Source organism: Lipotes vexillifer, unplaced genomic scaffold, assembly GCF_000442215.2.
Source record: "Lipotes vexillifer unplaced genomic scaffold, Lipotes_vexillifer_v1.1 scaffold1017, whole genome shotgun sequence".
In the NCBI taxonomy this organism is placed as follows: Eukaryota; Metazoa; Chordata; class Mammalia; order Artiodactyla; family Lipotidae; genus Lipotes; species Lipotes vexillifer.
Genome location: NW_006772141.1, coordinates 1,121,277 through 1,134,616, shown reverse-complemented (window position 1 = coordinate 1,134,616; position 13,340 = coordinate 1,121,277). Strand labels below are relative to the sequence as shown.

The following is a 13,340-nucleotide window of genomic DNA, read 5'->3' as shown; positions in this document are numbered from 1 at the left end:
GCTGAACCGGAGAGGCTGCGAGTGAGGGTTTAGGTAGCGCGGGAGGGACTGCAGCACAGACACTTGAGGACATGGGCATCGGTGGGCGGGGAGAGCGAGCACCAGGCGGAGGGGCGAGATCCCAGGTGGGGACTGGCCACCAAGGCGAGAAGCCTCCCTCACCCACGTCGAGGTACAAGTCACAGGGGGATGGGCCGTGGGGCGGAGGGTTCTCCCGTGTTCGGCCGGGTTAGCGTCTCTGAGGTTACCGGGACCTGGCAGCCTGTCTCCATACATGGCCCCTACCCCTCACTTCCTTCCCTGGGTGTAGCATTTGCAAGACCTTGTGTCCTCTGAGCTGAGGGCAGCTACCCGCCGTGGCCCCCGCCACACTGCTCTATTCGTCCCTGTGCATTTGGAGCATCTACTCCGTGGCGTGGTGGCTAGCGTGCCAGCCTCCTGTGGTTCATCAGTGAACACGCGACGCCATCAGTCCCCCTCTCCTTCCCCAGGGGCTGCTCCAGGACCCCTCAAAGCCATCCTTGTCCGTCATCAGAGGCACCTTCCCCGCTTGAGGAAATCCCGCCCTCTTAACGTGAGCCCCACAACTTCCATTCTCGTCTGTGATGGGCTGAATTGTGTCCCCCAAATCCATTCACTGAAGTCCTAACCCTCTGTACCTCAGAATGTGACTGTATTTGGAGACAGGGCCTTTCAAGAAGTAATTAAGTTAAAATGAGGTCGAGTGGGCCCTGATCCAATGTGGCTGGTGTCCTTATAAGCAGAGGACGCTAGGACACAGACACACACAGACTGAGGGGCGACCACGTGAGGAATGTGAGGGCACAGGGAGGAGGACACATTCTCGTACAAGCCAAGGCGAGAAGCCCTAGGAGGAACCAGCCCTGCTGACCTTGGACTTCCAGCCTCCAGGACTGTGAGACCATAAATGTGTGTTGTCTGAGCCCCCAGGCATCTCTTCTTCCGTGTCTCCCCCAGGTGAGGAGGCCCTCAGCTTCCTTTTGTCTGTCTGCAGCCTGTCAGGTGGGCCCTGGGGGCTCCTGCATCATTCTGGCCTTGTCCTCTGCCCACAGTCTCTCGCATGACCACCTTCCTAGACCCCTCCTCTGCATCCAGAAACCCTTCCTGTGCCCGGGCCTCCTAAAGCCCTCCTTCCACCCCTGTGAACAGTGCAGAGACTCTGCAGCCCAGCAGCTTGGGTTCAAGTCTCAGTCCCACCGCTTCCTCCAAAGTGTGATGTGGTATATGTCAGTTACACCCATGCCACTGCCCCACCTGTACAACGGAGGTCGTGACAGAACCTCCACCAGGGGCTGGGACTTTAATGATCAACATACGTAACGTGCTGGGAGCAGTGCCCGGTGCAGACATGCTGTCCAGGTGTGAGTTGTCGGTGTGGCAGCGACTGGCCAGAGCCCCACCCGAGACCCCCGTTTCCCCAGCTGTACCGTGGGGTACATGGTTTCACACACACACTCTCGTGGCAGCCTGGTGACGGCTGGACAACTAATTCCCACAGTGGCCTGAATGACCCCTGATGAGACCTCTCGCTTGGCGTGCATCCCTCGGTGGACACCGTGTCATCGGGTGCCCCAGGCCCAGGGCGAGCACAGACAGAGTCACAGACCCACAGACCCATGCAAAACCAAACTTCAAAGAGCCCCAAAGAAGGCTTCCCTGGTGGCACAGTGGTTGAGAGTCCGCCTGCCAATGCAGGGGACACGGGTTCGTGCCCTGGTCCGGGAAGATCCCACATGCCGCAGAGCGGCTGGGCCCGAGAGCCATGGCCGCTGAGCCTGCGCATTCGGAGCCTGTGCTCCGCAACGGGAGAGGCCACAACAGTGAGAGGCCCACATACCACAAAAAAAAAAAAAAAAAAAAGAAGAGCCCCAAAGTGCTGCATTGGACGTGGCTGGCGTGGGGGACACCAGGGAGCTTGGGGATCGGCAGTCCTGGCCGTCTTTGTCTGAATGAAATTGATGGACTCTAGCAAGTCATGCTCACCACCCCTGGCCTCCCAACTGCACCTGAGCCCACAAGGGAAGTTCATTTAGACTATTCTGTCGGCAGAACCTCCAGCTACCCTGAACCAAATATAGCAGCCTGAGCAGTCCCCTGCCCGTGGGAGGCCCGAGTGCACCGCCAGCACCCGCCACTGCTGGGTGCTGCGCTGTCTTGACATATATTAACTGCTTTAGCCTCACACCCGCCCACGGAGGCAGGTTCTATCACTGGCTCCATTTTACAGACGGGTCACCTGAGGCTCAGAGAGGATGACTTGCTTGCTAGGAGTGGCAAAGCTACTAGGGTTCAGACCTAGTTCTGACCCTCACAACTCACGCTCTGAACCGCCACACCATTTAGCTCCCCCAGATCCCTGGTCCCCCTCCTCTGTATCACAGCCTCCGGATCTTGTATTCTTGGCCTTCATGGTCACCACCGATAGCCCCTACACTGCAGAGAATTAAGAAACAGGCTTCCCATGCTGACACTCCCTTTTTGTTCCCACTTTGAGACTTGCCTTCACGGAGGTCTTTAAAGGACATGGGTGGGTGGTGTGATCTCTGTGTCCTTTAGCGCGCGGAGTGTTAGAATCATCAATGTAGCAGGATGCTGCTGAAGAAGGGGTTCAGCTCACCAACCCCCCAGCTCCCAGACACAGATTAACACGGAGCTGACAATTACCCTAAAAGAAATACTTTCAAAGAATAGCTACAGACCGCAGAGGACTTTTCTACTTGGACGGAGCCCAGGGGCAGCTGGCGGGGGAGCAGGAGTGAGAGTTCCAGTCTCCCATCCTCCCACCCCTGCAGCCTGGTGACCTTGAGCCAGGCCCTTCCCCTCTCAGGCTTCAGTTTCTTCATAAAAACCTAGAGGTCTGGTGCTGTGGCTCCACCACTGCCTGAGCCCCCTGAAACACCAGCGATCTGATGGGCCAGAGCCACTTCTCTGAATGCCCCGTGAGTCCCCGTAGAGAGCAAGGGCTCAGCTTCCCTCAGGCTCCCCTGGGCTGCAGGTTTGGGACCCAGAAAACCTTGCTCCATTTAGCTCTCTCTCTCTCTCCCTCTTATTGAAGCCACTGTTTATTAAGGACCTGTTAGACACTCTATAAATATTACTGCATTTCAACTTTACCGAGAGTGTTATTAGCCCCATTTTACAGCCAAATAAACTGAGGCTTAGCAAAATGGAAAAGCTTGTCCCAGCCAGTGAGTGATGGAACCAGGTTAAAATCCAGATTCTTCTGACTGGTGTACACGCTGCCCCTTGGCTCCCTTTTATGGCTCTGAGGAATGACACATTGTTCTCCCTCCTCTGTGGCTGCTGGTGAGTATCTCTGGGTCTCTCCCAACCTGTTCACATGAATTAACTCATTTATACTACTCCACAGCAACATGGAGTTGGTATCCTTGTCACAACTGTACGGAAGAGGAAACAGAGGGTCAGAGAGGTTACTTCTGAGAAAGTGGAGGCCCGGGGGTGCTCATTTCAGGTTTCCTAGTTTCTAAGCCCAGCCTTTGCCATTACACTCCTGGGCCTCTGGTACAAATGTACAGCTTACAGAGTTTTGTGCCAACTGTGAGCCAGTGGAGAGTCTGCTCCAGGCTCTGTGAGCCTGGCTCTCAGGACACCAGCCCCCGCAGCGTGCCGGCAGAGCCTGGCCTGGCTGACACTCTCCTGGGCCCCTGACGCCAGTGTGTCTGCAGAGATGCTCCCACGTGTCAGAGGGAAGAGAGCAGATCGATCAATTTCATCTGGCATCCCAGGCCAAAGGGACTTGCGGCAACAGAGGGTGGGCATGGGGTAGGCAGGCCCTGGGCAGTCCTTCCCCTGGTCTCCCATCATCCAGACCCAAAATCTGCTGGCATGTATTCCAAATGTTAGGCAACAAAGTCCCACTGAGGTAGACTTTGGACTCAGCCATGGGAGGTGTGCAGCTCAGAAGGGTCTGTCCACTATCTGCTAATTACGCAAGGAGATAGATACAAGATGTGGAGCCCAGGCAGAGAGCAAAAGACAAAATCACAACTTCCCCTGGATCCTAAAGACCAGGGGGCAGAGCTTCCTGGAATCAGTGACCTGGGGGACTTTCCTAACCTCCCTCCCCATCTCCAGACTCGCACCAGCAAGGCTTGCCAGTTTCTAGCTCCGAGATCTGCCTGCCTCTCCCCATTTTCCCTGCCACCATCCTAATGGAAGCCTTTTTTTTTTTTCTTTCACCTGGACCCCACTTCTCCTGGGCCTGAGAGCCATTCTACATACATAAGTACATTCTGAAAGAATCCCCTTCAATCACAAACACAGTCAAGGTGCTCCCCTGCCTAAGAACATTCTTGCTGCCCACTGGCTTGGTAAAACCAGACTCTGATTTGCATGACAACCCATGAGGTTGCATGCAGTCTGGCTCTGTCTTGCTGTCCCCACCTCAGGTGACCAGCTCTGTCTCCCAGGGCATACTTCTTTTTGAATTCCTAACACAGAAGCCCCGTCCCAGCCATGGGCCCTTGCACACTCTGCTCTCCCTCCTGGAGCCCTTTCTCCACCTTTCTCACAAGGACCAGCTTCTCCCTGAGTCCAGGCCTCCACTTAACTGTCACTTCTTGGTGGTACCTTGTCCCCACGTGACCACGCCCTCTCCGCCGTTATTCTCTATAACAGCCCCTTTGATTGTTTCTCTCGTGGCTCCATCAGTTACGGAAGTGCAATTACGTATGTGTGTGCTGTTGACCCCTCTTGCTCTGGCCTCTCCCCCACTAGAACATGTGCTTGTAAGAGAAGACCCTCATCTGTGCTGGTCCCGCCATGACACTTTCAGTCAAGGGGTGATGCTCAGACACCCCTGTGAATGAATGGATGAGTGGATGGATGAATGGACCCTGTCTCCTTCTCTGTAGTTCAGAGGTGTTAGACCACACGCTGGCCACCGAGTCGTGGGAATGAGCCAGGCTGGGCATCCAGGCCTGAGCCCTCGTGGCCCTGGGGCTAACATGCCAGCTGACCTTGAATAACTCAGCTGACCTTGAATAGCTCAGCTTCAGTTTCCTTTCTCTTTCTTTATTAAAACCACTTTATTGAGGCCAGACTGACACCCCCAAACCTGTACATATTTAATGTAGACAACTCGATGAGTTTGGAGAGAAGTAAACACCCGTGAAACCATCACCACCATCAACGCCTGAACACATCCATCACCTCCCAGAGTTCCCTCCCGCCCCCTTTATTCTTTAAGCTGCAGTTTCTGGACCTGTCAATAAGGATGTTGGCCCAAGGGAGCAGTTTCCCTTTTATTGTTGCATTTCATGCCCAAAGCCCCATCCTTAGAAAAACTGAAAATCTCACATCCACATTTTTGTTTATTTAACAAACGGCAAAATGGCATCTGGAGCTCTAACAACCACTCTGGGTAGCAGCCTCTGGGCAGGGCAGCCTTATCTCAGGGAAACAGATTATATTTGAACATTTTCCCTGGTTTCTAAAGGTTCAAGGTTCCAGGCACAGAAAACAATAGAAGCTACGGTTTATCGAGCACGTCCTGGGTACCAGACATTTTGTCCCCGTTCAGGGTTTCTCAGCGCTGTTGGCATTTGGAGCCAGATCATTCTTTGTGGTGGGTGCTGTCCTGTGCATTGCAGGGTGTTTAGCGGCATCCCTGGCCTCTACTCACTGGAAGCCAATAGCAACCCCCGTGCCCCAGTTATGACAACTAAAAATGCCTCCACACATACCAGATGTGCAAGGGGTGCAATAATTTGCATCTTATCCACGAGGAAGCTGAGGCTCGGCCAGATTTAGTGCCATCCCCAAGACCACACAGCAAGGGGCGGGGTGTCCCCCACTTCTCTGCTCCAGAGGCCCTGGCTCCCTCCCCACCACTGTGTCTTGCTCACCCTGGGGCACCTCCAAAGTTTCTAAGCCCTCCAAATCCCATAACTCCAGAGTCCATTCCTCGCCCCTGAGCCCACGGCCCTCCATCTACTGTGCCTGTACTTACTCTGTCCAGTGGCCGAGCGTGCACACAGCAGAGGCGACGGTCGGTTGGGCTCCGTAAAGAGCAGAGGGCCGGCTGGACTGGAGCCAGCATCTGTCACTGACTACAGCAGGGCCCTGACTCCGCCCCTCCCGTGGCCCCGCCCCAGCCAGCCTCGCCCTGTCCTATCCTGGCAGGGCTTCTAGGCCTACCAAGCCAAAGCCACCTGAGCTCTGACCAGGGCCATCTCCTCATTGCCCCGAAAGCCCTACACCAGCCACCAACTGCCAGCAATAGCATGAGCATCCCAGGCAGACCAGCATGGACAGGTGACCAGCTGCCGGCTGGTCCAGACACAGGGAAAGGGACATCCTCTCAAACCTCCCTTCCTCCAGGCTGATCCTTTTGTTTCCTGCAGCCAATTTGCTGCAGATCTGGAGGAGTGAGGACCCAAGCTCTTCAAAGTCTTGTGCGCTTACTAGATTCATGGACCCCCGTCGCCAGATCCCGGTGGAAATTAGATGGATTGAGAGGGTCTCACAATGGCTGAGATGAGGGTTCACTGCATCCACCCCTCTTCTTGCACTCATAACTGAACCGAGGCTCAGAGAGATGACGGAACTTTTCAGAGATGTGCATCAGTTAGGGACAGAGTGGGGCTGAGTGCCCAGGTCACTGGCTCCAAGGTCAGTGCTCTTTGTTAAGCAAAGGTCTGTCTCCAGGATTTCTGTGGGCTCACTTGGACTGTCCTTTTCTACCTTGAAATTGGGGCTTCAGAACTCAGCCCCACACTTTCAAGAACAATTTCCAAGTGCTAGGGTGTTGGCTCAACCCTTGTTTCATTTCCAAGGTCCCCATGCCTGGGGCTTCCTAATACTGGGGTATCCAGAGTGTGGCCATGACCCAGAGGTTGTGTGGGTGACTGTCGCGTGTGGAGTTGGTGGAGGAAACAGAGGACCAGGCGTTACCCAGAGGAAGCGATCCTGGCGCTCAGCAACCAGGGTCGCTCTGCAACCTCTGAGATGTCCCCCTTCTCGCTCCCTGATTCTGGGCCCAGTTATGGCCCATTACCTCTTTTAGTCCTTACAACCACCCTGCAAAGGGCATAATACTGAACTTTATCTCAACCTAGAGATAAGCACAGTCACTACCAGGCATCAGGTGCTTGCTTTGTGCTCCCTGCCCTTGCAACGCGCTAGATGATGGGCACCAGCATCCCCATGGAATCCGTGAGAAGACGGAAGCTGAGAGAGGTTAGGTGATCAGTACAAAGGTACACAGCTAATAGGGAGAGGCATTAACAAGGAGGAACTAGGTCCCTTCTGTCCAGGTTTTGCTTTCTGTCCATTGTGCCATGTGACATAAGCAAGAGTCCTTCATCTCATAGTCTAGAGATTCCCAAACTATGTTCTATCGGGAGGGAATCAGTGTTACCTACCTATAGTAGGATGGATAGCAGTCCCCCAAAGATATCCACATCCTAATACCTAGAACTTGTGAATGTGACCTTATATAACAAAAGGCATTTGCAGACGTGACTGAGTTAAGGATCTTGAAATGGGGCGGGGGGGACTTATGGATTTCCCAGGTGGGTCCTAAACGTAACCACAAGGGTCCTTCCTTATGAGAGAGAGAGAGAAAGAGAGAGAGGAGAGAGAGAGAGAGAGAGAGAGAGAGAGAGAGAGAGAGAGAGGTGGGAGATCAGAGTCGGAGAAGGCGATGTGATCAGGAAAGCAGGAGGAGAAAAACAATGTGATGAGAGGCCGTGGGCCAAAGCACTCCAGAAGCAAACCCTGCCAACATCTTGATGTTGGCCCAGGGACCCGTTTGGACTTCTGACCTCCAGAACTGTAAGAGAATAAATTTGTGTTGCTTTAAGCCACTAAGTGTGTCATAATTGGTTACAGCAGCAACAGGAAACTAGTATAATACTCCAAAACAGGTTCCTGATGAAACTATGTGGGAAAGATGGGACTAAGCAGATGCTTAAGGACTTCTCCAGCCCATGTGTCTGTCCGTGGAGACAGCCCACGTACCATGTCCCAGTCCTTAAATTTTAAGGACTATCTTGAGAATTTGGGGAACGGGGCAAACCCTGACTGCCTATTGTCACTCGGAAGGGTTCTGAAGGAATGGGGGCTGGGAATGGGTACACTTGGGAAAGTTTCGAGGGTGTCTCAGGGCATGGATTAGTCTGCTCTGGCTGCCAGAACAAAATACTACAAACTGAGAGGCTTAAACAGCGGAAATGTGTTTCTCACAGTTCTGGAGGCTGGAAGTCCAAGATCAAGCTGATGTCAGGGTTAATTTCTGGTGAAATCTGTCTTCCTGGCTTGTAGATGGTGCCTTCTTGCTGAATCCTCACACAGCCTCTTCTGTGTACATATGGGGGGACAGAGAAAGAGGGGGAGAGAGAAGGAGAGGGAGGAGAAGCAAGCTCTGGTGTCTCTTCCTCTTATAAGGACACTAGTTCAGTGGGATTAGGGCCCCATCCTTATGACCTCATTGAACTTCAATTACTTCCCTAAAGGCCCTTTCTCCAAATACAATCACGTTGGGGGTTCAGGCTTCAATATATGAAGTTTCAGAGGACACAATTCAGTCCATGATAACTGGGGTGAGAGAGTAAGATGGGCCAGTGGCCAGAATGTGGGAATTTAAAGGACCCGGTAAGCCATGCTAGATTTATTTTTCCATTGACATCAAGAGCAACAAAGAGCACCATTCCCAATAGGCGAGCTTCACCCTGGGCAGATTTGGGTTCTGTCAACCCCCCGAGTGTGTGTGTGACAATGTGGAACAGAAATGCCTCTCAGTGGGGGCTCTTACTATTCCATCTGCCTGGTCCCCACAACCGTCACTCCACTTTACCTGTTCAGATGACCTGCCAGCTCTGGCAGGCATGTGAAGTTGTGACCCTGCTTTACAGGAGAGTTGTGATAAAAGATAAAATGAAATAACAATAGTGAACATTTGTGGAACAGCAAAGATGTGTGCTTTACATACAGAACCTCATCCAGAATCAACAGTAGGCTTATGTGTTAGGTAGCATCATCTCCATTTTACAGGTGAGGGAATTGAGGCACAGAGGGGTGGCCCAAGTCCCACACCGTGTCATGGGTTCAACTGTGTCCCCCAAGAATTGAAGACTTAACCACCAGTATCTCAGCATGTGACCTTATTTGGAAATAGGGTCATTGCTGATGTAATTAGTTCAGATGAGGTCATACTGAACTAGGGTGGGTGCTTAATCCAATACGACTGACGTCCTTGTAAAAGAGGGGAAATCTGGACAGAGACACACACACAGGGAGAATGCCATGTGAATATGAAGGCAGAGATCTAGAAGCCAAGGAACACCAAAGATGGCCAGCAAACCCCCAGAATCTGAGGGAGAGGCCCGGGACAGTTGTTCCCTCACAGCCTCAGAAGGAGTCAACTCTGCCATCACCTTGATCTTGGCCTTCTGGCCTCCAGAAGAGTGGAATGGTACATTTCTGTTGTTAAACCACTCAGATGTGGTCCTTTGTTACAGCAAAACTAATACACTAACCAACTAGTATACTCAGTAGTTGGTAGATTCCAGGTTCAAACACAGGCATTCTGACTCCAAAGTCCAGGTTCTACGCTCAGATGCTCTGTGGCCTCTTGGTAACTCCTGGAAAGCGCTTGTCACTGTGCCTCGCTCATTGGAGGTGCACAGAGCTTGGAAACCATTAGTCTTAGACCTGCTGTGTCTCAGAAAAGGACTCCTCACCTTCCCAGGCAGCCAGGGATGAAGCAGACACCCTCCTGCCCTTCACATGTTCACACGTTCACACGCTCAGTCAGAGCTAGGGGCTGCCAGGCCTGTATCTTCCGCGGATCCCACGTCCATCCACCACCCCGCCCCCCACTGCTACAGCTGCTGTGGGATTACATGCCCACTTACAGGTGCAGAAACTGAGATCCAGAGAGGTAAGAGCTAGCCCCTCAGCACAGGTAACGGAGAAGCTGGGACTGCAGGCTTTCTGTCTCACCCCAAATTTCAAATGCCTCTTCCCCCACTCTGGATGCCTCTTCCTCCACTCTGAGGAAATCCCTCTGGCTTCCTGGCTAGTGGCCAATCTCCACTCAGTAACTCTTTGTTGAGTGAGAGAATGAATAATCAAATGAACCCATGATGCTTCTCTCCACACCTGCTTACGAGGGCCATGAAATTCGTCCCTGCACTGGCACCTGGGTCCCCCAGGCTCCACGATGGCACTCATGACACTCACTTGCCTCCCTCTGCCCTCCCATCACAAAGTACAAAAAAGATTTCGCCTTTCCTGCCAGAGGAGAATGAAAGAAATCGCTAGCATACCCGCCCGGTCCCAAAGAAGTGAGTGTGCCTCCCAAGAGGTAAAACACAGGTCACACACAACCCCGTAGATCTCTTTTTTTAATGCTCCAAAAGGGCATTTTGAAATCTGAGAAGCTGGACTAAATATTTACCCAATCAATTCCAGGGATGTGTCAGGGGGTGGTGATGCAGAACAAATAGCTCGAGGACCTTGCTCAGGGCACAGCCTTTTCCATTCATTCATTCATTCATTCAATCACCAACTATTGGGCCTCAGCCACATGCCAGACCCTACGATCAGCGCTGAGGCCAGTTACTGGGTGAGTGAAGAGAATGAAGGGTGAACAGGGTCCTGCCTCTGAGATGTTCCTTCTAAGAGGGACGAGGGTTGGCGGGGATGCAGGGCAGAGATTAATGTCAGCCAATCATGTCTGATGGTAGGATGACAGTCTGCCTTAGGGAGGGGAGGAGGCATTTGTTGGAAATCCTGGTAGACTCTCAGGGATGGGGAAGGGAGAATTCTGGGTGAGAGGGATCTGTGGAGACCAGAGGCCCGAAGGTGGGAAGCTATGGGCAACCTGGAAAGACAGCAAGAGTTTGCATGACTGCAGTTATTGGGTACATGAGAGCAAGAGGAGGGGCTGGGGCAGGAGAGGCAGGCAGGGACCAGATCAGGGAGGACCTTGACTGCAGCTAGAGGAGTTTGGACTTTATCCTGTAGGCAGTAGGGAGCCATTGAGTCCTTCTGAGCAGGGGAGGGATGAGCTTAAGCAAAATAAGGAGGCATCACCCTCAAGGCTAAACTGGGGGTGACTACCCCCCTTTTCTCCCCTTTGTCACACCAGGGCTTCACTTTCACACATCACCCCAGCGGTGTCATTGCCTTAGTAACCCTAGGCCTGCATCTTCTTGCAGGCTTGTCTGGGACTCTTAAATCCACCCACCTCCTGCCTCTGTAGGGGCAGACTGGGGAGTGCGTCAGCCTGGACCTGACTTTATTTCTTGCCTGGCTGTTAAAAAACAGAATCCAACATCCCAGCAGGTGCAGGGGGAAATGGACCAGTTAAACCAGGGGGCGGCAAGGAGGGTGTGCATTCCTCTGAGCCTTGGAGGGCTCTGGGTGCTGAGCACTTGCAGGTCCTTGACCCTGTAGCCTGGAACTGGTGTGATTAACTCTGGGCTGGTCTTGCTGAGCAATGTCCTCCTGTGGGACCTTCCATCTGTTGGTGACTTCTGAGGCTGCCCCGTCCAGCTCAGAGCCATGTTGCAGAGGCAGACTCCTCAGAGCCATCATTTCATTTAATCCGTACAACTACCCTGGGGGGTGTTCTGCCACTTTCAGGGGTGGAAACCTGTTCAAGAGGTTAGATGATCTGTGTGAGGTGTCATAGCCCTGAGGAGCTGGGTGTCAGTCCACACCGGTCTGGTACCACCCACATCCCTCACCTTCACCAACAACTTCTGCCCTGGATCCTCAGCAGCTTCTGCGTCCCCCACTCCAAACCCAGAGCTGCTCAAACTCAGCCCTCCAGGCCAAGTCCTCCTGCTTGTAACAGACAAGCCAGCCCTGGAGGGCTATGGCTTCGTGGAGTTGACAACCTTTCCCAGAAAGAGGATGCTCTGGGTGTTGGTGGAAAAGATCTCCACAAGGAAGGGCTTGGTGATTGTCCCGGGACCAGAAGGTGACAAAGCCGCTGGTAGCTGCTGCAGCCTGGGTGCCAACCTCATCCACCTCCAGGATGGCCTTGTGGAAACTCTGGGAAGGAAATCACAAGCATTACCTCTGAGAGAACATGAGCTGGGGCTTAGGGAAGACTAGGGGAACCAGAGACCACTGAAGATCAAAGCCACTTGTTGGGATATCGCAGCAAGAATGTCTATACTGGGGGGCGGTTATTGAGCTGGATGACCTCTTATTTATAAATAACCATTGCAATCATTAATTGAGCACATACTATGTGCCTATGCTCTTTTTAATCTTCATAACCATCCTATGAGGTCAATGTATTATGTCTGTTTTACAGATGAGGAAAATAAATCCAGAGACTGGGTAACCCTTTAAGGTCATAAGAGGCAGAACTGGAATTTGAACTCTCAAACCCAAGACTCTACCCTCTAGTGCACCTTTGTTGTATGTAGCTGAGGTCATAGGTCCCTTTCTCTGGTCTAAGAAATTTATGATACACACACACACACACACACACACAACTCAGCCTCATCTGTATCCTGCCTCTGTTTCTGTCATTGCATTTGTCACTCTCTGTTGCCATGATCTATGAGGGTGCTGTCTCCTGGACTTGACTGGAAGAACTCTCTGAGGGCAGGCACCTGATGGACCCTAGATCTGCAGCACCAAGCACCACACCCAGCACATGGTGAGTTGGTTCTTGGGCTCCCTATGCCCGTGGATAATTAAATAAAATTTGAACTCTGAGACTTCACGTGGTGGCAGGGAGAGCACCCATCACCCAGCACCTTCCAAGAGGTGGACGTTCCCCTCTGAGGTCTCTAGGAGTTGATATCCATTGATGACTTACCTTGGACACCTGCAGGTTTAGCTGTTCAGTGATGCCAGACAAGTCAGCCCGCTACGAGAATAAGTCCGTGATGCCCAGCTTGGGCAAAATCTGATCTAATTCATAGGAGCCAGAAATGGAGAATTTGGGGATATACAACTTGAGCTTCCTGTAAAAATACCTTAAAGAGGCACTGGGTTAAAACACTGGACTCAGGAATTAGCCAAGCATCCCAGCCGGCTGTGCTCTCCTTGACTGCACTTGCTCACGGCCCACAACCCATCTGAGTTCTGTGGTCACAAACACCCTTTGCCTGTGCCACTCCCTCAGATGAGTGCTGCCAGCGGCTTAAAGCCAGGCTCCTTCTTTGCCCTCAGGGCCTGCCATCTGCAGGACCTCCTTCTTTTGGGAGTTCGTCTTCAGCAGAGGTTGTTTTCTGCAGACGTACCAGGTGCCCAGGGAGATGCAAGTCCCCCCGTGTGGCAGTTTTGCCTTTGTCTCTGATGAGTCCCCGTGCTTTTCACTTGGTTGG

At 52.6% G+C, this 13,340-nt stretch overlaps 1 protein-coding gene across 1 annotated transcript in view; it reads right to left on the bottom strand.

The window, feature by feature from the left end:
• Positions 1-11,867: 11,867 nt before the first annotated feature.
• The window catches only part of SERPINA4 (serpin family A member 4), a 44,458-nt gene continuing 42,985 nt past the window's right edge, over positions 11,868-13,340 (bottom strand). The window contains 3 exon segments of the mRNA XM_007447337.1: positions 11,868-11,952; positions 11,954-12,048; positions 12,830-12,989. Of these exon segments, the coding sequence (XP_007447399.1) occupies positions 11,868-11,952; positions 11,954-12,048; positions 12,830-12,989 (340 nt within the window).